This window comes from Falco punctatus (genome assembly GCF_963210335.1).
Source record: "Falco punctatus genome assembly, chromosome: 1".
Classification (NCBI taxonomy): domain Eukaryota; kingdom Metazoa; phylum Chordata; class Aves; order Falconiformes; family Falconidae; genus Falco; species Falco punctatus.
This window is the reverse complement of record NC_137580.1, coordinates 111,140,698-111,165,203: the sequence shown is the minus strand read 5'-3', so window position 1 is coordinate 111,165,203 and position 24,506 is coordinate 111,140,698. Positions and strand designations below refer to the sequence as shown.

The following is a 24,506-nucleotide window of genomic DNA, read 5'->3' as shown; positions in this document are numbered from 1 at the left end:
AAATAAATAACATAAATAAAGGCGTATCACAACGGTATTGGTGGTTTCCCCAATGAGCTCTATCTGGCCAGAAGGCTATTCAGCATAATGCAAAATTAAATTATAAAAACTGGCTTGAATATTTAGATGGAGGAGCCATTTGGAAGTGGTTTATTTAGGCGAACCGGCAGTGACCCACAACGGGGAGACATCAAGCGTGAAATTTACTGGAAATTAGCACCAGGGTCTTGGACTCGGCATGAATAGTTTGATAGCATGCAAATCCCCGCGACATTAAACTGCAGCGCTGCTTGTGCTACAGGGTCACTCGCAGTTGGTTTTTCATGTTTTACTTATTATTTTTTCCTGGGACAGGTTATAAATAACAATAAAAAAATTTCAGTAGAATGAAAAGGCTGTTTTAAATCTCTGATTACCTGGATGTTGAATGACAGTATTGCTTGTATGTAATGGGTTTATGAGGGACATTATGTGTCTGCAGCCAATCTATGCCTGGTGTTTACCTTCAGGTCCTATCTGATAATCCAGCCAAGCTGATGAGATCCGTTCCAGTTTTGGAGGTTCAGGGCACACGGCCCAACACTATGGAAATGCAAAAAGCTGTCTGCAGCCTTTCTAGCATGCTTGATGCATCTGACTGCCAATATTTACACGTACAGTGTAATGATAACAGCTTCCAGCAGATTTCATGTCTGCGTGTAGTAGATGCTGATGCACACTGCAACTGAGCAGGCAGGCAGAGAATGGGAAAGTGCGCTGCGAACGCTGTCTGCCCTACTGAATAACGAGCAACGCTGCTGCTCTTAAGAGGACTTCTGTGGCATTTCTGTCTTGCAAGTGGCTTATTATGCTGTTTAAATTAATACAGGAATTAAATTTGGCCCAGAAAGACAATATTTAGTTTTTCCAGTCTCAACATAAGCAACTTCTTTGCAAGAACGGTCGTGCAAACAGCCCGCTCTTAAAACGTGTGTGGGGTTCTTTGCAGCACGGATGATGATGGAAGCAGTTGGATGTTGTTTTAAACATAGGAAGTATGTTAGTTCCACTATTAACAGTTTATGAAGTGTGTATCCTACCAAGGCACTAGGGCTGTATGGGCAGCTCAGGCACAGAGCAGTGATCACCGTTGAGATCTGGCATCATTTACCCCCTGCAGCAGCTAAATTTGGTGCAGTATTTTCCATTGTAAAAGCAGAGAATGCAGCAAAACTGCAAATAAGAGGCGTTTGTCACAGTATGGCAAATGTTTCATAGTTTCACACTCAAATACTATATTAATGTAAATCAGGAGGGTTGTGTGTTCTGGTGATGGCGACACAGGCAGGTGTCTTGGGTTGTCTTTGCAGTATTTTTATGATCTTCAGCTCTTCTTATATTTTACCTCTTAAAAATATCCATTCTCTAAGAGTCCCCACTTTGCTGAAATGTGTAAACGCAGGCAAATCGAAGAGTTGAGATAGTGGGAGGAAAAAAACATGCAAAAGCGCAGGGACCCTTCTGTAGCTTGTGGGTGCTGTGGTCCCATTTTGCTGTCCCCTTTTGCTCGCCTCTGGAGCTCAGCAGCTCCGTGGCCATGATGGCACCACAGGGACCCTGCGATGGCAGCACTCAGGCTGATTGCCTCTTTTTTTATTTGAGCAAAGCTTGGTCTCCGTTACTGGAAGCGGTTACCCTAGGAAAAGGGGAAATCCCCTACCGCAGAGGAGTTTACAGCCAGATCTGACCATGGTAAGATGCATCTGTAGCCCACGAGCGCAGCAGCAGGTCCACTGACCTCAGTGGAAGTTTCGAGCACGCGAGAGAAGCCAGCAGTTGGTGTAAATCCATACATAAAATATTAAACTGAGGCCGCTGGGATGCTCCAGGAAAACAAAGTGCTGTATTGCAGGATCCCAAAAGGAGTAAGTGTGTACAGAACCGCATAGCAGTAAAGCTCATGCTGCTGCATAGCTTTGCAAGTCTGATCCTGGAAGTATTGTAGGCACAAAAATACTTCCCTGACTGTGCCCATGCCACCTTGGTAAACTTGGAAGAGATTTGGAGTGATGCACAGAAAGCATCAACTTTCAGTTTCTCTGCTTCTCCTCCCTCTGCCTTGTTCAAACAAGTAGCACTTCTTTTTTTCTACACTTAACCTGAGTAAAATATATACCCTTGGCAGGAGTGAAAAATGTATTGCTAATTACGCAATTATTTTATTATGTAGCACTAGTAAAAAATGTCTAGTAAAGAATTAATTCAGTTAAAATAATTTGAATCAAGCAATTATTTTCTTAACACTAGAATTAGCTGAAAGTACTTCAAGTGGTTTATTACTAGCACTACATAATAAAATAATTGTATAATTAGTAATAAATTTGTCACCCCTTTTGAGGTCTTTTTCTTTGCTCAGGACAAAGGGAAAGGTTGGAGTTTTGTTTGGTTCTCAGTTCCCACTGTCTCTGCCGTAATTTATGTTTATTCACAATTAGAGGAAATAAATTGTTCTTCTCTTCATCAGCATTTGACGTTTCTTAAATAACATGAAGCTCCTTTTCTTGGGTACTTGGACAGTGACCTTGCAAGTGAACTGGAGAGATCACATCAGTGCCTATGGTACTAGCGTGTGTGTGTGTGTATATACACACACATGTGCATGTATCTTACATACACCTCTCTTCCTTGCTTTATATATGTTAGTCTGAGTATATATCTGTAAGAGTGTGTGTGTGTATTTCCCAAAGAGTTAAGCACTTAATTATGTTCCTGTTAATGCTTAACATTAAAGTGAGGGTTAAATGCCAAGGGGACCTTGGCTGGAGCCTCTTTCTTCCCTGGAAGTGATGGCTTTCTCAAGTGATACAGGGATTTTAGATGAATAAAAATGTGTCAGCCTTTCAAGACTATTACTGAAGGGCAGCATGTGTGCATGGTACATGTAGGCAACCCACTTCATTTTTTTCTGCTCTGTGCACTGGTGTTTTAATGGGCAGAAAAAACCAGGCAAACTAAGCAAAGAACAAAAATGGTAAAGGGGATTGGATATACGGTCCTGGGAGACATGAGAAATGAATACCTACAGCGTGTCTAAGGGGAACAAAAGCCAAACCAAACACTGAAAAGCCTACTGCTATTTATAGCAAGCCTGAAGGAGTGGAGACATTATGTAGGGTGATGCAAGGAGTAGTAATATTAAATTAATGGGGCTGGGGGAGGAGAAGAAGTTTGGCTGAATACTGAGGAAAATTTTATCTGTTTGAATGTGGAAATGCCCCTAAAGAAGTAGTAGATTTATCATTTGGGATTTCTAAATGAAAGCTTTAAAAAGCACTGGGAAAGAAACGTAGGATACAGTCCTGTGTGAACAAAGAGAGGGACTAGATGATCCTAATAAGTATTTTTCATTTCTTGTATATTTGATTTGATACTTCTATATATTATTATATGTTACAAAAGATATACATATATTCAAGGGTGCCTGTTCCCATTACAAGCTACATCCATTATAACTACATTGTCTCATATACATTCTTTTGCCTTCCCTTTTTCTCTTTTATTTAAATCACCTTTGGGGCTGGTATTTTCAATGTACTGTCTTTACACAGTAGAGCTGTTCTTACTAATTTTGAGCAAAATGCCTTAAACAGATTTTAATGCAAGAAGAGAAGATTGCTGTTTCACATCCCTCCCCACACACTAATTTTTATAAAGATATGTAAAAGGTCTGCTGCCGTTAGGTGTGCCATGCACATTGCACAAATCATGATACAGATCCATGGTACTAAGTCTGAAATAGGGCAGCTGCATTTGTGTCAAGTACAGAAATACCTGGCCTGACGTCCCGAGCTGCTGTAGTATGGCTTGGCTGGGGCGTAAGGGATGGATTGTCTCTAGGGCAGGCGGTGCAGGGCTGGCTGGTGAGCTGAGGACCCTGCTGTCCGTGGTGTGTGAACAGACATGGTTACAGGGGGAGTAACCAGACCATTTCCAGAGTGGAGGTCCAGTGTCGGCAAGCAGGGCTGACGTGGGAACATCTCCTTTCTCAGTCCATCTTGTCCAGGTCCAAGAACAACAGCAGGAGGTGGTTAGAAGTGCTGAATAATTGTAATTTTTCCCCGGTTTGACCACGTGTGGCAGGGCTGAAGCACTGACATGCTGTGACTGCAGGCACTGTGTCCTTTTCTTGCAGATATGTATGACCAGGTGCTCAAGTTCGGTGCCTACATTGTGGATGGCCTGAGAGAGTATCGTCAGCCCGTGCTTATTTACATCCCACCACAAGCAGAGCTGAGAGGTGGATCCTGGGCTGTGATTGACCCTACCATTAATCCTCGTCATATGGAGATGTACGCAGACCGAGAAAGCAGGTATGGCAGCTTTCTCCTCCCTCCGTAACCACCTGCTTTGAGGCATAATTACCTGGCTGAGCGGGAAGCTCTCAGTTAAGAGTGTGACAGTGTTACTGAAAGGGGCTGACCACTTCCCAGTTGTAACCCATGTCTCGGAGGAGTTGCTGTGTAGTGATCACAGCGGGGACAATTCGGATCGTCTCCTGACTCAGACTTAGATGGGGGTGAGCTCTGTAGCTGGTGTGAGCCAGCCTCTGTGAAGGTTCATTCACAAAGCACAGTGAGATGCTGGTGCTTAGGGTTGGTTGGTTTTTTTTACTGCTCTGATACTTCCACACACTACTTTGCACTTTGAAGCAAGTGCCTCTGTATATGATTTTGCAAATTAATTAAGTGTAAATAAGTGTGTACTTTAAAATCCCTGAGTGTTTTACTATCTGTCCTGTGGGTGCTTGGGTTAGCTGCACACTTTTAATTAAATTCAACTTGCATAAGTAAAGTTCCAGTTACTTGTGGTTCAGGATGTAAAACTACAGGCAAACTCTTGGAAGCAGATTTTTAAAAACACCTTAAAGAATCCCTAAAATACAGAGACACTGAATCATTTGGAGGAAAAAGCTAGCCCTGCCTGGGCTCTCTGTAGCAGATAGAAGGAAGGGGTGTAGGAAGACAGCATTAATATGGTGCTGTCAGGGTCCTCAACTCCTGCCATCTCAGCAGGGCAAAATTCCTGGGCAGCTGCTCCAGGGGGAGAAGAAAAAGTGTTATGTGGGGGAGGACTTGGGAAAAGATGCCCTTTCCACATGCCCTTTTCTCTGCCCTTCCCAGCTGAATTTTGCACCTGATGGGATGCTTACCCCTCTCTCTTTTCTAAAGAAGCGACACAGAGACCTGTGGTCTGTTGGCCTTGAGATTTCTTGTGTCTCGAGCAAACATTGTCTAATCTCTGCCTCCTGGAAGTCAGAAGTTTTTGCTGTTCTTTTTCTACTTAGAAACGTGGAGCCTGTTTGCTTCACTGTCAGACACAGTGTGAGCAGGATTTCTACAAGCTGCTTCCCCCTGCCAGTGTTTTTGGGGTGTGTGCAGGAGCAGCTCCCTCCTGCTGCCACCCTGTTCTGCTCTGGGCTGTGGCAGTGTGAGCTTGCCGCTGGGGAATCTCAACCAGCTCCCCACCTTGCAAGAAATCAGGAAGGACCACGTGTGGTTGTAGAGCTGTGGTTGGATTCTAGAGGTCTTCAGCTCCAGCAGCCAAGAAGAAGATTATTTTGCAAAATGCATCATCCTATCCTGAAATATTGTTACGCATTTGTAATAATTTACGTCGCTGTTGCTGTTCCATAATCCCTCAGCACTGACCTTCCTCCTTGTCATTACTCTAGCCCTCACAGTTAAAGAATTAAGTGATTTTATTTACCAAGCCCAAGTTTCAAATCACGTGCTCCTCTGTCATTGACCTGGGAAGTGGGATCTCTAATGATAGTGGCTGGTTAATTGGGTTATTTCCTAAAGCTTACCTACCTTCTGAAAGAACTTTCAGGTCACAGCTTAAAAGAGACTGCCAAAGAGCATTGCTTGTGCCAGGCTGTACTGTGTACTGTTGGATGGGTGTGTTTCTGTGAAGCCTGGTGTGTGTTTGTGGCATTGGATAAATAATAGCTAAGATTCTTTCTTTCTTGTTCTCTCTTTCTCTTTGTTTTGTCTCCCTCTCCCCCTTCTCTTCTCTTCTCTTCTTTTTTTGCATACTTTCTAGATAACATTGAACCATTCCATTTTGTGTTTCCCCTTGTCTGATGACCTGAAAGTGCCTTTCTTTTCTCTTTTCCCATCACTGATCAGAGGAGGAATCCTGGAACCAGAGGGGACGGTAGAAATCAAATTCCGCAGGAAGGATTTGGTGAAGACGATGAGGCGAGTGGACCCCGTGTACATCCGCCTGGCAGAGCGGCTCGGTACGTCTGCGCGGGGGCTGGCGGGGCAGTGATCCGTTCAGCTGGTGGCTAATGAATGTGTTTATAGACCTTAAAAAGGGGCACTGAGGCATTTTATCAAATTCATGATAATTTTTATTTACTGTCATCTAACTTGGGGAGAAAACCAGATGGGACAAGCTGCATGTTTGTACATGTGAGAGAGATGATACCCATGTGCATTTAGCATACCTAGCGTGTGTGTAATATAGTGTCTTTTTGAACTGAACTTTTTTTTTAATTGAATCGGTCTTACAACAGACACTTCTACAGATGCTTGAGTCTAGTTTCCATCTCAGCAATTGCTCAGAGCTCTAAAAGCTCACAGACCAAACCTTCAGCTGGTGTCATTTGGCGTAACTAAGAATTTGGCCAAAGACATTTTGGGGTGCTGGACTATCACTGTGTCTCTGAGGTAGTTTTGAGTAATGATACCTGTCTGCTCTTCTGTTTCAAGAAAATAAAAAGTATTCTTCACCTCCTCGGTAAAATACGGGGTGATCTGCAGTGTTCAGTGGCTAGCACGTCACTGCGTGTGTTGCATTATTACTGCGCCTTTTGCTCTAAATGATCCCAGTGCCTGGTATACACCCAACAACCCAAAATACAGAGTGTTCAGCAAAATGCACTTAATATCAGATATGTACTCTCTCAGGGGAATAGACTCTTTAAATAGTTCTTTACTAGCTCTTACTATAAGAGTATAATCTTACAGAACCTCTTTTTACCTCCAAAATTGACTACATTTCAGCAGTGGAAGAGGCATGCTATGTGGGTATGGTTTGAATTTATAAAGCCTTTTGGAATCCTTCAGGAGGAAAAGTGTTCTGCAAATGACTGATAAATCGTGGCTATTGCTGCAGTTACATTTTATTATTTGGCTTTTTTTTAATTTATGGCAGTGCAACAATTTATATACAAAATAACCATTCTGATATGCCTTGGAAAGAGAATAATAATTGTGAAGTGTGTGGGGAGTGTTAAGAATCAGACTGTTTGCTGATTCTTAACCAGGTTTTTACTGATGTCTTTGACAGCATCAAAGACATTTTTCTTCTTTTTTTTAATGATAGTATTTTGGCACTGTCTTTGTTTTCTCTTACTGTGCCAATTGCTTTCTGGGCGAGAAGCAGGTTAGCAGGTGTCTGAGTTTTGCAGGCCAGCACAAGGCATCCGTTTTATCGGAGCTCAGCTCTTGCCCATGGACCCGATACGTTACTGCGTGAGGGAGCGGATGCAGATACCCAGGTGGATGGATGTGTTTTTCTGTTTTGCCTGCATCTAGTGGAATTAAAAAGCCGATTTTAATGTTTGTAGCTGCAGCAAGGAGATTCTTTTCACAAAACCTCACTTTTGACCTATGTTAGAGTTGACAGTGTCCCTTTAGGAGTAAACAGATAGCGTGACTACACCAAATCGTGGAGAACCCAGCACAGGATCCCAGCAGATGCTCTCCTAAGGTGTTCCACACTTCAGAGGCTGCAGTCGAGTTCCATACACAGTCAGGACTCACAGCTACACCTCCCGTGGGTGTTTGCACCTCCGTGTCCGATGCAGGAGAGCTGCCTCTCCGGTGCAGAGTCTCCAGGGGAAGGAGAAATCAGATGTGTGGTTAGAGAAGGCAAATGCTGAGCAGTCAGCTCAGGTCCATGCAGATAAATAGCACTACAGCAGGAGCACTGTTTCTGAGAATATTTACCTTCGCCCCACCATAAAAAGCACTGGCTCTGCCAGCAAACAAACCAACCTACTGCCTCTGCAAAGAGCTGGTGTCTTCTGTGCGGCGAGTGCTGGGTGAATCCTTTCCCAGGAGCAGAATCCGTGGCTGCGGACAAAGAGGGCTACTGGAGTGTTTAAATCCTGAAGCGATAGAGGAAGGGGGCGAGCAGAGCAGCATTGCTGTTGGTGGCCCCTCCGGAGGGTCCCTCACACAGGGCGGATGCCGATGGCTGCAGAGCACCCCTGAATCACACCGGTGGGATCTGTGCCAGCATCACTGGAAAAAAATGCAGGGAGAAAGAGGGAATACGGTTTTCTGCCAACAGTATCAAAAATCCACCACCAGCTATGTGAGGAGCCTGTTCAGGGCTTTTTTTTCCCCCTCTACAGGGTAATTACTCCCAGCAACTCCATACACTTTAATTAAAATGACTGCAACACAAGAGCAAGTCACTTACAACTGTACATACAGAGAGCTCTAAAAGCTTCAGTCACTGATAAGCATCTCACTTAGATGGCTCGTAATTGCTCCCAACATCGGGGCGATCATTGCTGTTGTTTTGCCACTAATTCTGTACCATAGCAGGAAAGGCAAGATTGCAGGACACAGTGAATTGCATAATTTTTTTTTTGCTGGTTTTCTTTCTGGCCAATTTAAAATTTGTCAAAGTCGGTCTTCTTCTGGATCACTGCCCTTTGATATTTCGCGCACTCCATTTGCCACAAACAAGCCGCAGGGCCGCAGTTCATGCTGACTCCAGCAGAAGCAGAGAAAGCTCCATTTATCTTACACTGCCTGCTGAATTCTTACTCATTAGCTGGGGGTTCACTGCCTCTCTTTAACCCCTGAATGGCTGTCATCCCTCCCTGGAGCTGCTGAATAGCGGGGGGGAAAGGGAGATGCTCTCCAACGTGTGCCTGTTGCAGAGGGGTGGGGAAACAGGGTGATGGTGGTCTCGTTCCAGGCGTCTGGAGGCACTGGGGTTGGACTTGCAACTGGGGAGTGTGAGAGCAGAGAAGGCTGGCAGATATTGAATAATTTGACATAAATCTGTTCATTATCAATTCTCCAGCACTATTGCTGAAATGTTTATTAGCCCCATGTTTTATTAAAATGTCACTCAGAGTTGTGCTATTACAAACCAGCAAACAGTGCGGAGCAAAGGGCAGGGAAGGAAGGGATAGCCCTTATCCTGCCCAGGAGCACGTTTCCACACTGAATAGGTGTGCAAGGAGAACGGTGACTGCCTAGAAATGAAGGAATGATTCAGGCTGCAAGCCTCTGGCCGTAGTGAAAAATACAGTTTCAGTTTTATTTATTTATTCCAATTAGAGTAAAACATGTAGGAGTAGAATAAAAATTAGCTTTCTCATGGAGATTCTGGGCAGGTAATGTGTCGGATGCACAGTGTAATCTGCGCAGAGATTTGGTGGAATATGAATGAAAGGAATGGCAAAATGGCTCCAGTTAGAGCAAGACTGGATATTACACTTTCACATTTCTCCTATCAGGTATTTATCTCATAGTAAAATGGAAGCCTCTCTTTGTCATCCGATATATGTTCTAACAGGGTGACTATCCTCTTCAGCTGATCCTATGAAATAGTTGCCCGAGTGCTAGCATGCATCTTCAGTTTGGTTTGGAATGATATGTCCGTCTTGCCTTTGCCCGCGTGCACCGTACAAGGTGCCGGAGGGGGGAGCGTGCAGCGGCAGGTGTACAGCAGTACTCTGGGAGGTGGGAGTCGCGGTTGCTTTCTGCACAGGCTCAATGCTGCAAACGACCCTCCACTTCCCACAGGTAATATTACCAGTCTGTGCTGCTGGCTTCTGACTTGCTTTGCCCTTTATTTGGCTAAAGGGTGTGCAAAACTTCGCTTCTGTTTCCAGCAGTGAACACTCAAGCATTGGACCCGTAACTCCACTTTAGTTCCTCTCTGAAAATATACATGCCGAGGCATGGTGCCAGAACTGAACCCCAGGTCCCTCTCAGCCCCGACTGTGCCACCTGGTCAGGACTTTGCTGGTGACCTGGGGACAGCCCTGGCACAGCCTTGTTTCTTGAGTGGCTGAAAGCTTTCCATCCTGTGATTCATCTTGTTCCAAGCTTTAGCTCGAGAAGTTAGATTACAGCTCTAAAGTCTGGTAATTCTTCTCGAGGGGTGGTGGTGGTGGTGTTTGCTCGGTGTTGTAATTAATCAAAATGCTGGTTGTTTTCTTGAGCAACACCTAAGAAAAATGCTGCTGTTGTGATTCCATCTCTCAGGAAGTCTTGGGCAAATGCAGTCACCGCAGTTGTAACTTTGTCTTTTTAGGCAATGCTGGTTTCCAGTAACTGCTTCTATACACAAGTGCTGCTGCATTTAAATTGTTGTTAATTCACAATCATGAGTCTCGAAGAGCAAGTACTGCTTTCTGTCAGCACCTTCATGACAATTGGCATCTTGAATATCCTCCCAGGAGGGATGTTCCCCCCAAACGGGAATTTTTTGGAATTGCATGCCTGCCACACTTTGCCTGTTTGCTCTGATGCCGATACGAGGCCTTAGGAGCAAAGAGTTGGCAAGGGCTGGGGTGAAACATCACACGGTGCGGTTGTACAAGGATATATTCAAGCCCATATCATGAGCATGTGTGACCTTCACTGCTATTTCATATTGCACCTTTATAACATAAATCCTGCTGAATATTTAGTGAAGCAATTACAAGCAGTCTCATTTAAAGAAACAAGCGACAATCCAAAAATGCCTGTCTCTCGAGGGACGTGAGTGGCTCTGAGTGACCTTCCTTCTCCCCTCTGGAGCAGCTCCCTCCAGCTGGGGTGGGAGATGTGCTGCCTGGGCAGCCTGGACGTGGTTGGCATTCTTGCTGCCTTTGCTGAATTTTTGTCTGGCAAGAGCTTTGTTAAAGGCAGAGGAAGAGATGAGATTCAGATAGGAGGATTATTGTTGCAGGTGTGGAAGTTAGGTGGGACAGTCATAACCAGGGTTAAAATCGCCATTTAATTATGTCATTAGGTGCAGAGTGACTGGTGTGTTTCTCCAGAGTTCATTTCCCAAGGACCCTTCCAGCACATGCTGCAGTGGGATTTATCTGCTTTGCTGGAAAGAATGGCCACGAGCAGATGACAAGATAAATAAATTTGCCTGTAGTAATTGTAACATTGAGATAATCAATTGTTATTAATGCTCCTCTGTAGTCTGGAGAGTTAGCTACTCTTCCTGTTCTAAAAGTCATCTTTGAAAACTGTAAGTGTGGGGTAATTTGCTGGAGTCAAACGTGTATGTGAGCAGCTGATGTCTGGGGGGCGACACCAGAGGAAGGGTCACATCTGGTCCCTGCAGTGGCGGGTCATGGGCACGTCCTTGGCTTGTGGCTCAGCAAAGGCACCGCGCTGCTGCGGCCGCGGGGGACTCTGTGTCTCGGCTGTGTGCTCCGAGCCAGCGCTGGTGCCTCTGTCGATGGGCGGGTGGGCTGGAGCCCTCGGTGCTGCCCGGCTGTCGGAGCTGGAGCCCGGGGCTCCGCAGGCAGCTCGGGGAGGCCTTGGTGCTGGGCTTTGCCCAGGTATTTGAGGGCATGTTGGAGGAAGAAGCAAGAAGATGGACAAGGAACTGTTTGGCCGTGCTGAGGCTGTGCACTGAGGGTGAGGGAGAAAATCCTACATTTTAACAGCTTAAAAACCATAAACCATCAAATTGATTCAGAAGCTGCCTGGCTTTCTGCAATCAGAGGGAACCTACAATAACATTTCTTGAAGTCATTTTGTCTAACCTGTTAAACTGGTCATATTTAAAAAAAGCACTTTGCTACTAAATGTTATGGGAAGCCGTGATTCATGGTCCTGCTGAGCCATTTCCGTCTGGCAGGGACGTTATTAAAGGCAGCCCGCACCGTGCCACCGCAGCAGGCTGCAGCCCTGCAGGACACTGCGCTGGACGGCTCCTTGGCTGGGCACCGGGCGGGAGGGATGCTCGGAGACCCCCCTTGCTTCAGAGACTTTTGTTTAATGGGGCACAAATCAAAATAGTTTAGATGTTGCTTTCCCTGCCATGATGCTTTCCCTTAACTTTTGGAGAGGATTATAAATTGATATGCAGTATCAGAGCACTTTACGGGAGAGGTCTCGCCGACGATTTAGTGTGGCAGCTTTTCCATTTGTCTGCACGGGGCGGGCAGCTCGCTGAAGCCTCCCCCCGAGCGTGGGCTGTAAGGCACACACGTGTCCCTGCCTGTAAGGCACACACGTGTCCCTGCCGCAGTGGCCGGCAAGCACGGCTCTGCAGGGCGGTCGAGGGGCTTGTCTCGGCAGCCGTGGCATTTGGCGTTTGCTGCTCTGTGCCACCGGCGTACCAAGAGCCCCTCCCTGGGGTCTGGGGGCCTGGTGGGGGCTGTAGGATGTGGAGCCTGTGGCCCCCAAAGCCACGGCAGAGATGGGGACAGGCCAGGGAGGGGACATGGGGGAGGTGGCAGGTGCGAGCTGCTCCCTCCCTCCAGGAGGTGTTTGGGAGCACTCAGGTGAAGTATTTCTGGTGTGTGGTTTTAAACTAGGTTTTGTTGGCTTAGCTGGGTGTGTTTGTGCAGAAGGTTTTGGCAGGACTCTGGCCACTGCTGTTTTGACCTCAGAAGAGCCTCTTAATCTTTTAGCACGCCAATGTTATTGCTTCCCCAGGGTATTTTTTCAACTTGTTTAAGGCAGTTTTGCTACTGATGAAAAAAACCAAAGAAAAAAGAAAAGACACTGTCGAATGAGGAGGTCTTGGTGCATTTACCACTGTGGGTGGGCTTTAAAGGAGTTGAGAGCAGAATTAAGACATTTACCTGGCCTCTTCCGATCATGCCAATGGCTGTGATCATACCAGCACTATATATAGATACAGGCGTACTTGGAGACTGTGGAGCAAACTGCAATCCAAGATAAATGTGACATTTTATGGCACTTAGAGTGCTGCCATAGAAAGCGTCCTGTGCTGCCTGCCAAGTTAGGAAGGTCACACGTGTTCTTTCTTCCTTTAAATTGTCGCCTTGTCCTACCTGCATGCCCCACCTGCATGCCAAAACCTGCTGCACTTTGTGTTTGCATTGTAATGTGGCCGTTTCAGAGTGCTGCTTCTTTTGTTTCTCTATTGATTAGTAGCTGATCCATACAGAGAGGTCTGTACTGTTCCTATGATTTAAACTTTAACAGTTTCATTAACTGTCAAGTACCTTTAGAGCAAAGGAATCCCATATTTTAACTCCCTTCTCCTTGCCAGTATAAGATTTATGGAAGGAGACTTCTTTTTCTGAGAAATAAATAAATAAAGCCCCAGCTTTCTGAAAAACCCTGAGGCCTCAAGATCTGACTAGGAAAGAAAGAAAACCATTCCAAGATATTTAATTGTACAGGGGGCTTACAGGATTGATCGAGAGCTTAGCTTTTTACAATAGTCCAGTGAATAAGAAATGCTCCTGACAAACGATCGATGATGGGATAATCACTCTTTATCCCCCCCTCCTCATTGTTACCTTCTTTCTTCCAGGAGAACAGGGTTCAGAAGTCAAAAATCTTTATAGACGCTGCTTTTAAATTAAGCAGAAAATAGACATTGACATATTTGTTAATCTCACCTAAATCATTACTGGGCCTGGCTGGTTTGAGTGTACACCGTGAGTGTGGCAGACAGGCCAGAATACATGAGTGTTACTGGCTTAAGTGCATGCATTGCCATTTAAAACAGGGAGGTGTGGGAGCCTGTGAGTTCAACGTGGATAAATATAGATAATTTTTTATTCTGAAGGTTATAAGAGTAGCTTCTCTTAATTAAAACCTTCTTACTAGCATTTGAAAGGTTAGGTAACATTTATATTGGTAGGCATATAAAAACATTCCTCCCCTAGCAAGAACCGTTGTGTGGCTGGCCTGTGGCTTGGAAGTGTGTGTGTGTTCAGACCCGTTCTGGCTTGGAAGAGAAACTCCGGAAGGAAAAGGCAACATAGGTCATGCATTAATATCTGATGTTCATGCTTCGAAGCCTGTGATGGACTTCCCTTGCGTGAGCTTCTCCCGTCACTCTCTGTGCGCTCGTTTGTACTTTTGGCCCCCAGGAACTCTGGTTCACTGTCCCACTGTCAGATTTTGACTGTGTTCCCTGTTGCTGGGGTTTTTGTAAAGCTGCTGCCTGATAATTTCATGTGGTCTTGTTGGGAGGGACTCGGATTGTTCTGGCTGCCTGCTGCCGTTCCAGAGCCTGCTGCTGCCGGGCTGGCTGGTGGCCGCGGGGCTGCTGAGGACCCCGCTGCTCTGCTGTCCTCCTGCCTCTCCCCAGCCACTGCCTTGCACCTCGCCCACCTGCAAGCCTGGCAGCTTAGCTACAGGTGTTGATCTAATGGTAGGTGCTGCATTTAATCCCGCTGACATTCCTTGCAAACAGTAAAGATTAAAACAAAAAAAAAACTTGGTGTTGTTCACACGCCACAAAATGCAGTCCTGGGACTCAGGCTACAAGATAACAAGAGCAGGAGCCTTGTCCTCTGGCTCAGTCACTGCACCAGCTTTTGTTCCAGGTTCTCCCATTGACGACTTGTGCTGCCCAGTTTTTTTGTTTTATATCTCAGTTCTGCACACCGAAGGCACAGTCACGCTTGCCTGTCTCACAGGCGCATGGGCGGTTATATTAACATTTGAATGGAAGGTGCCAGTAGGACAGTTCAATGTTACAACCCACCCAACCCACCGGTGCTTGGAGCAAGACTCGTCCATGACCCGGCTTCAGATTGCCGGCGACCTCGGCTTCAAAAGGGGAGGTGGGATGGGAGGCAGCTGGCTCGGGGGCCATGAACTTGCCACCAGAGCTTCTGGTGTGGGTGGGAGGTTAAAAAACGGCACAATTCAGCAAAGTATCCGGTACCATATAATTTGGCTCAGATTGCAATCTTTGCTTAAATTGAACTAAGATTGGCTGTAAATACTCTGCCTCTGCAGAAGGACCTCTGGCACGTGTTGGTGAGGCAGTGTAGGGGAAGCATCAACCTTCTTCTGGGCCAACTTTGACCTGGTGTAAATTACTGCAGGCCAGCAAGAGTTGCACTTAGGGTTTCGCTCCCTGTGGCTTGTTAGAAGGAGAAGAGGGGATTTACATCCTTGGTTTCATAAAGGGGCAGCTGGGGGCAGGAGCACCTTGCAGCAGCGGCTGTGACTGTGCCTCCACAGTGCCGTGTGTTTCCCGTTGCCTAACTCAGCCTGGGCCAGGCAATTTCGAAATGAATCAGAAGCTGTTTAATGCATGGGGTTTTTTTAATCAAAGTTAATGTTATCTGAGCTGAATGTTTTAAAAGAAATTAAAAATTAACTCCATGGGACATGATCTTCTTGACACAGTTTTATTCTTGTCCAGCATGTTAGTCTGTGATTGAGACTAGTGCGTAAACGGAACATGAGCAGTTCTGGTGTCTCTAGTGTAACTTGTGTTTTCCTTAATGAGGCAGCGGCTCTCACAGCCACTGGCAGGAACCAGCCTGCAGGAAAACATGAAATTGTGTAGGTGGTTTTACATTGTCCATGTTTCTTGCTAAATGAACTGCATGTTGGGACATTATTCTTTTTTAGGAGTAAGTCCAGTAAATGTCACTTAATTGATGGCTCAGCTCATTGGCATTCAAATGGAATAGAGTTTCCATGGTGAAAACTCCTTTGAAGCTCTTGCCTGAATATCCGCAGCAGGAAATCGGGGCTGGAACACTTCTGTTTGACTCGGACTGCTTGGCATTGCTGGGAGCTGATGGTCTGGTGGTTGTCCTGGCCAATGCAGTCTGGATTTCACCTGTACACAGAAACACAAGAAACCTCTGTTCGCCCTCTGGACCGTGCAGAGCTGCTCACCTTTCCCCCGTGCAGCAGCCCTTTGTACACCCCTCTGCTTTCCCCCACCCCGGGTCTCTGACGTGTGGCTGTGCCTGTTGCAGGTACCCCTGAGCTGAGCCCTGCCGACCGAAAAGAGCTGGAGACCAAGCTGAAGGAGCGGGAGGAATTCCTGAGCCCCATCTACCACCAGGTAGCCATGCAGTTTGCCGACTTGCACGACACGCCCGGCCGGATGCAGGAGAAGGGTGTCATAACGGTGAGTACGGCCCAGCTGCCCCGGGGATGTCGCTGGAGGGTTCGATGCCTGGGAAGCGGCAGCTGCCAGTGGGGCTGGAGGCAGCTTGCGGGCCTGCAGATAAACCCCTGCCTCGGTGACTCTTGCCACAGGAGCAAACCCTCTTCACCCACAAGCTGTTTTCTGGTCCCAGGACATGAGCACATCGTGTTTTCTAGCACCTTGACCTGATCACTGTCCATTGAGACATTTTCTGGGCTTCACCAGTAGCTCATTAGTGACCACATCCAAGCACACTGCAGCCTGTCCTGGCAGAGGGGGAAGACGCGGACGGTGGTGACCTGTGCCCGTGGGGACCCTCGCTGACGGAAGGGCCATGGTGGCGTGGCTGAAGGGCAGCTCTCATGTCAGGCTTTGAAACCTGGCTGAACAGATCTCCCTAGTTCCCTCTCCCCTTGGATGCGAGTGCCTTGGGCTTTGCTGCTCATCTGGGCAGCCGTGTCTCTTTTTGCAGAAGGGAGCAGGCTCTGGGAGACAAAGAGGCTGATGGATGTAGCTTCTGGTGGCGGAATGGCATGACAGGGTAGAAGTCTCCGAAGCTCAGACATGGCATCTTTGTATTTCTCTTGTGGAAGTGGTATAACTAAGTGTATAATGAGTACAAGCCCCTTTTTCGCCATAGGGAACAAGGTGTACCTAGTTCTCCACATAAATGTTGTCCCTTACTCATTTCTCCTTCTCCACTTATGTCTTGGGCAGGACATTCTAGACTGGAAAACTTCCCGTACCTTCTTCTACTGGAGATTAAGACGCCTTCTTCTAGAAGATGTGGTAAAAAAGAAGATCCATGATGCCAATCCTGAGCTGACTGACGGGCAGATCCAGGCTATGCTGAGACGCTGGTTTGTGGAGGTTGAAGGGACAGTGAAGGTAAATGAAAAAGCAGATTCCTCGAGGCTCTCCTGGGCTTATGTTCAGTGAAGCTCTCCCAGGTGGAGTCTGATCTCCTGTTTTTAATTGTTATGTCTACAAACATTTTAGGTGATGAAAGAGATCTAGTGGGTGATGTTCCAGGCCATGGATGGTTTTATGGGGACACTTTTTACAGCAGGCCAGAAAAGCTAAATAGCCTTTTTCCCCAAGCATGTACCACCATTGATAGGAAAATGTGAGCATCTTACAAACACAAGCAGCTTGCTCAGCAGAGCGAGGCAGGGCAGCGTGTGGGAAGGCAGCTGTGCAGAGGTGCTGCTGTCTGGCGGCAGAAATCCCAGGGGTCACACCACAAGCTCCACGTACCAGCCCTGAATATCTCCATCCCCTTGTTTCTGCGCGCAGCGTGCCTCAGATACCACTGCGGAGCTGCTCGGGGTTATGGAGGCTGCTACGGAGGAGCTGTCCTAGCTGTGCTGACAGTCGCTCCCCCCCTGTGATGTGAAAGCAGGATTTTTATTGCGTTTATAATTATGCTTTCTTACTGAAGGATAGCCTCAGTCCTGCTCTATCCCGCTGACACCAGAAGGGTGTGGAGGTTCACTGCCTGTACCCAGGTGTTTCGCCTGGCAGGTGCAGTCAGCCTGGCTCACCCGCCTGTCCAGCTGCTGCAGAGCAGCGTGTGGCCGGGCTGCCCTCGCTCCCGGGCTGCCCCCGCCTGCCTCCCCGTTCCCTGAGCCTAGGGATGGTGAGGACAGGTCTGGGGACAGATCGCAGGAGCCTGGCGACCTGGCCCGGGGGGCCTCTGCGGTTCCTGCCCACCCCCGGGTTGCGCAGGACAGGGAGCTGGGGGCTCTGCCTGCCAGGGCCTGGGGTGGGCGGTCGCACACGCCTCATCCGATAGCTGTGTTGAGGATTTCCTGGGTTTAATTGTGCTCGAACTGGGAAGCTGGCAATCTCTGAAGAGCAATCTCTGGAGCTGCTCTTAGGTTGTTTTTGTCACAGTCCTCCAATCTGAGTTCTTTATTTTATTTTATTTTATTCTATTTTTAAAGTCACAAACACTCAGGGGTTCCAGAAAAGGGGGAGCAGTGTTCTCTGGAGGGCAGCAGGCTTTCCAAGGTAGTGTCTGAGCGTCTTTAAAAGCGGGCATCTCGTTAGCTAATACATTACACCAATCAAGGAGAGTTATCTTAAGCCACAATTAATCTGCTCCCTGGCATATGTTGATAGGAAAGCATCATGCTGTTTCTTAATTAAAAGCAAACGGATTAAAAATGATTAATAAGAGTATTAAATATTCTCCTAAACTAAAAGCTTTGGGATTCTTGGGTAAATCTAGCTTTACGCAGGTCTGCAACTGTAAGGCTGCTTCTTGGGGTTTTTTTTTCCCTTCCCTGAAATCTTCCTAAGTGCCCTACTTTGTATGCAGGGAGCATTGCTGTCGTGTCTAGGGGCAGAAGCAAGGAGCAAAACCTAACGAGTTTCAAATAATAATAAGGAAAAACAATGAAATAAGCAAAATCTTGAGGTTGATGTGACATCACTGTTCTAAGACAATCATATACCTGATGTTCAAGGAAAAAAAAATTATCCTGGTTTCTTTTTAAAGTGTCTCAGGCAGGAGCGGTGCTGGGGGCTGGAGTAGGGTCTGCGCTTGGGGCTTCCCCACGGCAGGGCTGGCTGTCACCCCTGCGTGCAGAAACACCTTCGCCAACACGGGGAAGGAGCGCGGCTTGAGAGAGTCCCAGGGACGAGGGAACAGCTTCTTGGACTCCAGTAATTGCATATATAAATACAGGGTCAGCAGTGAGGAGGCCGATGAGTGCGAGTGCCGCCTTTGCACTCCTCAGGTATGGGCAGGGACGGGGGAGCTGAGCGCTGGGAGGGCGCAGCCAGCTGAACTCGTCCCCTGCAGTGAAGCAGCTGTGGTAGGGGAGGGATGTTGCTGGGTGCAAACACCCATCGTCTGCTTCTGCCCCCACTCCCTGGCCGGCCCCTGCACTCACTCGCAGTTGGACAGAGCCGGGCACGAGGTGTTCAGGGTTCCCAGGGGAGCAGTGGGTGCTCTGCTGCCCGCAGCTACTGGGGTCTGCACCCCTGCCGGGAGGGCACCCACGCAGCCCCACCGCGTTGCTGCACCAAGCTCATTGTCATTCCGACTTTGACTTCGTTAGTGATAACAGAGAAGGATAGTGCACCTTTAAATGACGAGCTTTGTGTTTAATTACCCAAATAAAATGACATAAATATGAATGAGTCCTAATGGCGGTACTTGCTTTTCCGGAAACCATTAACAAAACGATTCTTAAATGATTTGTAAAGAAAATGAGAGGAGAAGAGAGGAGCGAGAAGGCTATTAGGCGTCTAACATACTCCTGAATTATTATGTAGTCAACTACCTAGCAAATATCAGGTGAAATGATCTTGCAAAAGGGTAAAAAAAGGGGGGGTGTTGCCAGGGCTTTTCAGGGATGTGGACACCCGACCCCCTCTGCTGTGCACGCACCTGCTGAAGGGGCTGGTTGGCTTCTGGGCTGGATCAGGGTTCCCCGGAGCGCTGAGGGACACCAACACCGGCACAGTCTTTAGGTGACAGGCACTCGTGGGGCCCCGTGACAGCTTGGCACTGCCAGAGGCCCCCGATCGATCGGCGGGTCACTGAGCACCCCTGCCCTGCCCTCGCCTCAGGGTCGGTTGTGTTTCACCAGAGGGAAACGGGATTTTAGGTGGGACAGCTGCTGTGGCCGATGCAGCCAGTGTGGCGGCAGGCACTGCCTTAGTCACGTTTGTGGCAGGAGACGCAAAAGAAATCTATCATCTTTTGACTTTTGCTAATTGTTAGTTGTGTTTATAAAAGCCACACATGTTGGGAAAACCACGGAGGGGAGGGCTGCCAGCTAAACGTTTTACCCACAGCTGCCAATAATTGTGAGTTAAATTTTGGGACCAGTGTGTGGGGAGCGGGAGCGAGCTGTGGCGGTGGCTGACACGTGTGGTTTGTCGCAGGCGTACTTATGGGACAGCAATAAGGACCTGGTGGAGTGGCTGGAAAAACAGCTCACGGAGGAAGAAGGCGTTCGCTCCGTTGTGGATGAAAACATCAAATACATCTCGCGGGACTACATCCTCAAGCAGATCCGGAGGTAAGGCAGCTGCCGGCGCTCCGCCCCGCCGAGCAAGGATCGCAGGAAGTTCAGCCTCTGCTCTTGGCCACGGCTGAGGGCAGTGGCTCAGTCAGTGCCGCACTCGCTGGCCTTTCTGTGTGGCAAACACATACGGCGTGTGTGGAAATGCAGTTTCCTTTGGAAATACAAATACAGGGGTGAACGTGGAGCTCCTGTGAAACAGGGATTTGTACACAGACCACATCTCCTGCTCCCCGTGTGCAGGCTGTGGTGCTGCTGCGTGCAGGTGCCTCAGCAGAACCACAGCCAGGCAGCCGGAGACCTAATCCCACCGTAGCCGCACTGCCCTGGCAGTGCCACCCTTTGCTGGGACAGGGGCCGTGAAGAGCCAGGACACAGGACTTTCTGCATGCAGCAAGGCGAGAAAGCCAAGCTCAGAGCCATGCTGCCGCTGCCAAAGCAGTGTTAACCACACACGGCCACAGTGCCCTTACGGCTGCCTTTATTTCTTGTCTAACCCCAGACTCCCCAGGCAAGCTACCTGGTTTCTGCTGTGCCCAGTGACATAAAATGCCCAGTTCCCTTTGACTGCTGGTTAGAACTACACCAAGTAACCCCCAAAGTACTAAAAACGTTGGATGAGTACCTGTTCCTCCTGCCTGCAGTTACTGTGCAACTTGCACAGGCTGGCTAAGCTTCGTGAGCCAAATGCTTTGCTAGACTTGAACAGATCTAATTTTGATAATTTCTATGTCTTAAACTGGAGGTCTCAGGCAAAGCTGCTTTCAGAGAGAGCTGGGGAGGGCACCAAACCGCAGAGTGAAGCTCCTGTGGTTTCCGTGTCCTGTCTCTGACTCCGTAGGGTGTCTCTTCCGTCATTTCCACCATTCGTGTGTGCTGTAGCAGATGCAGTTCCGCAGCATCTGCAAGGGGCAGATGTGGGGGCTCTTGGCAGCCTCTGGAGGGCTGCTGGGGGGGCTCAGGGCACGCTCCAGAGCCCCTGCCCCCCCTGCATCTGCCCTGGGTCCAGGTGGGCTGTTTCAGCCTCCATGTGTGTCCCAGCAGGTCTGCCACCAGCACATTAAGCGGCGTGAAGGGCCCCCAAGCGAGCACCGCCCTTGTGCTGCTCATTCAGCTCGTGCAAGCGCCCACCGCCTCGGCCAGGCTCCCTTACAGCCCCCGTGTCAGCCCCTGCCCCGGCCTGACGGGGACCTGTGGGACGCGCGGTGTGAGTGCCGGGGCTGCCGTCACTGAACTCTTGCCTCTTTCCAGCCTGATCCAGGCCAATCCAGAGGTTGCCATGGATTCCATAGTGCACATGACCCAGCATATATCACCCACCCAGCGAGCCGAGATCGTGCGGATCCTCTCCACAATGGACTCACCTTCTTCAACGTAAGAGCATTGATTTCCCACACTCCCCCTGCCCGGTACAGTGGAGGGAAAAAAAAAAGCAGCTCAGAATTGCCCTTTGTCTGCTCGACTGTGACCACTGTACTGAGACGGGGAGGCTCAGGGAAATGCTGGAAGAGTGACATTTTTATTTTTTCAAATTAGACTGACCAGAGGAAGTGTTTTCTTTGGCCAGGGACACGAGGAAAATGTATAAACACAAGCGCCTGCGGAATTGAGTTACAGCTGTCTAACTGTACCTTATTTATTTAACAAAGCGTGACTGGACCGATGCATCAGTTCGCTGTTGGGCTGCCACCCGAAAGCACTACAGCCAGGCAATGAAGGGCGCTCCGGCACCCTGAGGGCTTGGCACAGCAAAGCAGGGGCTCGTTTCAGTGACACCCCTGCGCCCTGCCTGCTTCTCTTTCGACACCTGCAGCGGCAGCTTTGTGCTGACAAGTGCCAATGTTTCCCCCTGCGAGAGCCCTGCTGCAGCTGAGGATGGGCTCTGCCTCCCAGCACCAGGTGGGAGCCCAGCACCCTCCTGCCTGGCAGCCTGTGGGTGAGTGGAGCCCACCACCGAGCCGGCCCTCTCGTCTGTCAGCCAGCACTGACCGCTGTTGCAAACGTCTTGTTACTTAGTAGTAGAGGAAAAAGAGCACTGACAGTGGTGCGGGCAGGCAGGCTGCGGGGAAGGCTTCCCAGGACTGCGAAGGTGGTGGGGCAGGATGCTGGAGCCTGAATCTCCACTGGCTTTGCCTTGGTGCCCAGTTCCTTTAGAACAGGTCAGTAACTTATGTGCAAGGCCCCAGCAGGAGGCCTAGAAGGAGACCTGTGAAAGAGGAGACCAAAAGGTGGCTGTGGAGCCTTTCTGCTCTTCCTTCCCTGCTTGTTTTGAGGGTGACACGCATGGTCAGCCCCACTGTCACATGCCGAATTGTGGCATCTTTTAGGTTGTAAAAGACGTTTAAGATCATCAAAGCCAAATTAACCCAGGACTGCCAAGCCCACCACTGCCCACGTCCCCAAGCGCCACATCCACACGGCTTTTAAACACCTCCCAGGATGGTGACCCCACCATGTCCCCTGTGCCTGTGCTTGGCCCCCCGTCAGTGAAGAAATGTTTCCCCAAACCTCCCCCGGTGCAACCTGAGGCCGTTTCCTCTTGTCCTGTCGCTTGTCCCCTGGGAGAAGAGATGGGCACCCCCCTGCCCACAGCCCCCCGTCAGGCAGCCGCAGAGAGTGTATGGTCTTCATGCAAGTGCTGGTCCCTTTCATAGGAGTAGGTAGCTGAAGCAGAAGCAGCCAGAGCCTGCCAAGGTAAGGGAGGGAAAGGACAAAGCAAACAGCCCAGTGGGTTAGAACGTGAAAGGACATCCCTGTCCAATGCAGCTGAGCAAAGTTTTTCTCCGTTGCCCACCTCTGCCGCGGAGCTGGCTCCAGCAGCTGGGGAGGGGCTGCTGTTACCGTGCAGGAAGGTGGCAATATAAGAAAAGTTACTTCTGGTGCTCCCAGCCCAGCGGTCACCCTGCAGGCGGTCAGGAAGAGCTGGCTCCGGGGCAGGTAAGTGCAGCGCCAGCACTGAGCCAGGCTCTGGGCCGGAGGTGGGGCAGTGGCGTAGGTCGCCGCAGGCTGCCCCCTGCCTGCCTGCCTGCCTGATTTCTACACTTCTGTTATTTCCATGGGTATCCTGACCGTAATGAAATACCAGAGAGGATGGAGCTCTGGAGGGAAGCACAGTCAGCCCCTAATACATAGATACTGTTATGGAACCTGCTTGGGGTCGTACTGGAGAGCTTACACCAATAATTGTCTTAAAGGTATTTCAGATGTTACAATTCCTCTTTTAGTACAGCACGAATCGGAAGGGACGTTTTTATGAGGATGAATTAATGATGACGCCAGTGCCTCACACCTGTACTGTCTCCTGCTGAAGCGCAGTGCAGCCGGAGGTGCAGCACCGGGGTCACTGCTCTCCTCCCCAGGGGCACGTGTAGCAGTGGTGCAGCCCTGCCCCGTGGAGCTCTCTCATCTGAAGAACTAGCTTTTTCTTAATAGTTAAGAACCCTAATTTGATCTAAAAGACTTTTTTTCCCTACCAGAGCCCCCTGAACAATCCCCAAAGATGTTTTTATGCCCATGTGGCTTGCAGCAGGACACACAGGACAGAGAATGTGTCAGCCAGGCAGGACTGCTGGGAGGCATCACGGCGCAGGTGACGTGTTGGGCTCCTCTGCTGTCACCAGTATTTCCTACATGGTGGTGTCACAAGTCAGTCCCTTATCCAGGACATCCGCAGGTGTTACGGGAAATGTCCCAGTGCCCATGGGTCTGTCCTTCTGCCTGGGGTGGGAGCTGTCGCTGCCGAGAGCAAACCCCTCTGGTCAGTGTTACAGGCGCTGGGTCAGGCTCCACTTCATACTGGGGTAAAGGAGCTCCAAAAACCAGCCGCTGGGTAACAGCCGTGCTGGCCTGGGGTCCCAGTGCGGCTCGAGCCCTGGGGAGCCCCGCAGAGGGCCGGGCCTGCAGGAGCGCCTGGCACCGGCACTGGCTGATGTCCCAGCCCTTCCCCCAGCCCTGGCACCGCAGGTGTGTGGGTCTGTTGCCCAGTGGGGCAGGGGTGGTGCAGAAACTGCCCTCGGTACACACAGTTGTCGCTGGTGCTGAAGTATTTCACTTACCTCAATTTCTTTTAATAAAAAGAATGAATTACAGCTCTGTTGTGGGGAGTGGAAATCTGTCACCCCTTGTCCCGAGCACCCCTTGGGGAGCGCTGCTTTTCCTTAAGGCCAGAAGAAGGAGTTTTTATGGCATCGCTTGAATGAGGGCCGGTGGCTGCCGCTGCAGGGAGGATGGAGCCGAAGGCCCCCGTGTGCCCTCACCAGAGCTGCTTGAGCCCATCACAGCCTGCTCCTGCCTGTGGTCAGGCTCAGGGAATTTTGTAATAAACTTTCTGAG

At 49.0% G+C, this 24,506-nt stretch overlaps 1 protein-coding gene across 1 annotated transcript in view; it reads left to right on the top strand.

The window, feature by feature from the left end:
- The window catches only part of ACACA (acetyl-CoA carboxylase alpha), a 135,357-nt gene extending 111,095 nt beyond the window's left edge, over window positions 1-24,262 (top strand). Inside the window, exons 52-57 of the mRNA XM_080403560.1 lie at window positions 4,172-4,349; window positions 6,168-6,280; window positions 15,959-16,113; window positions 16,852-17,022; window positions 20,035-20,171; window positions 21,426-24,262. Coding sequence (XP_080259686.1) covers window positions 4,172-4,349; window positions 6,168-6,280; window positions 15,959-16,113; window positions 16,852-17,022; window positions 20,035-20,171; window positions 21,426-21,552 — 881 coding nt within the window. The 3' untranslated portion in view covers window positions 21,553-24,262. The remainder of the gene's footprint in view (window positions 1-4,171; window positions 4,350-6,167; window positions 6,281-15,958; window positions 16,114-16,851; window positions 17,023-20,034; window positions 20,172-21,425) is intronic.
- The last annotated feature ends 244 nt before the right edge of the window (window positions 24,263-24,506 follow it).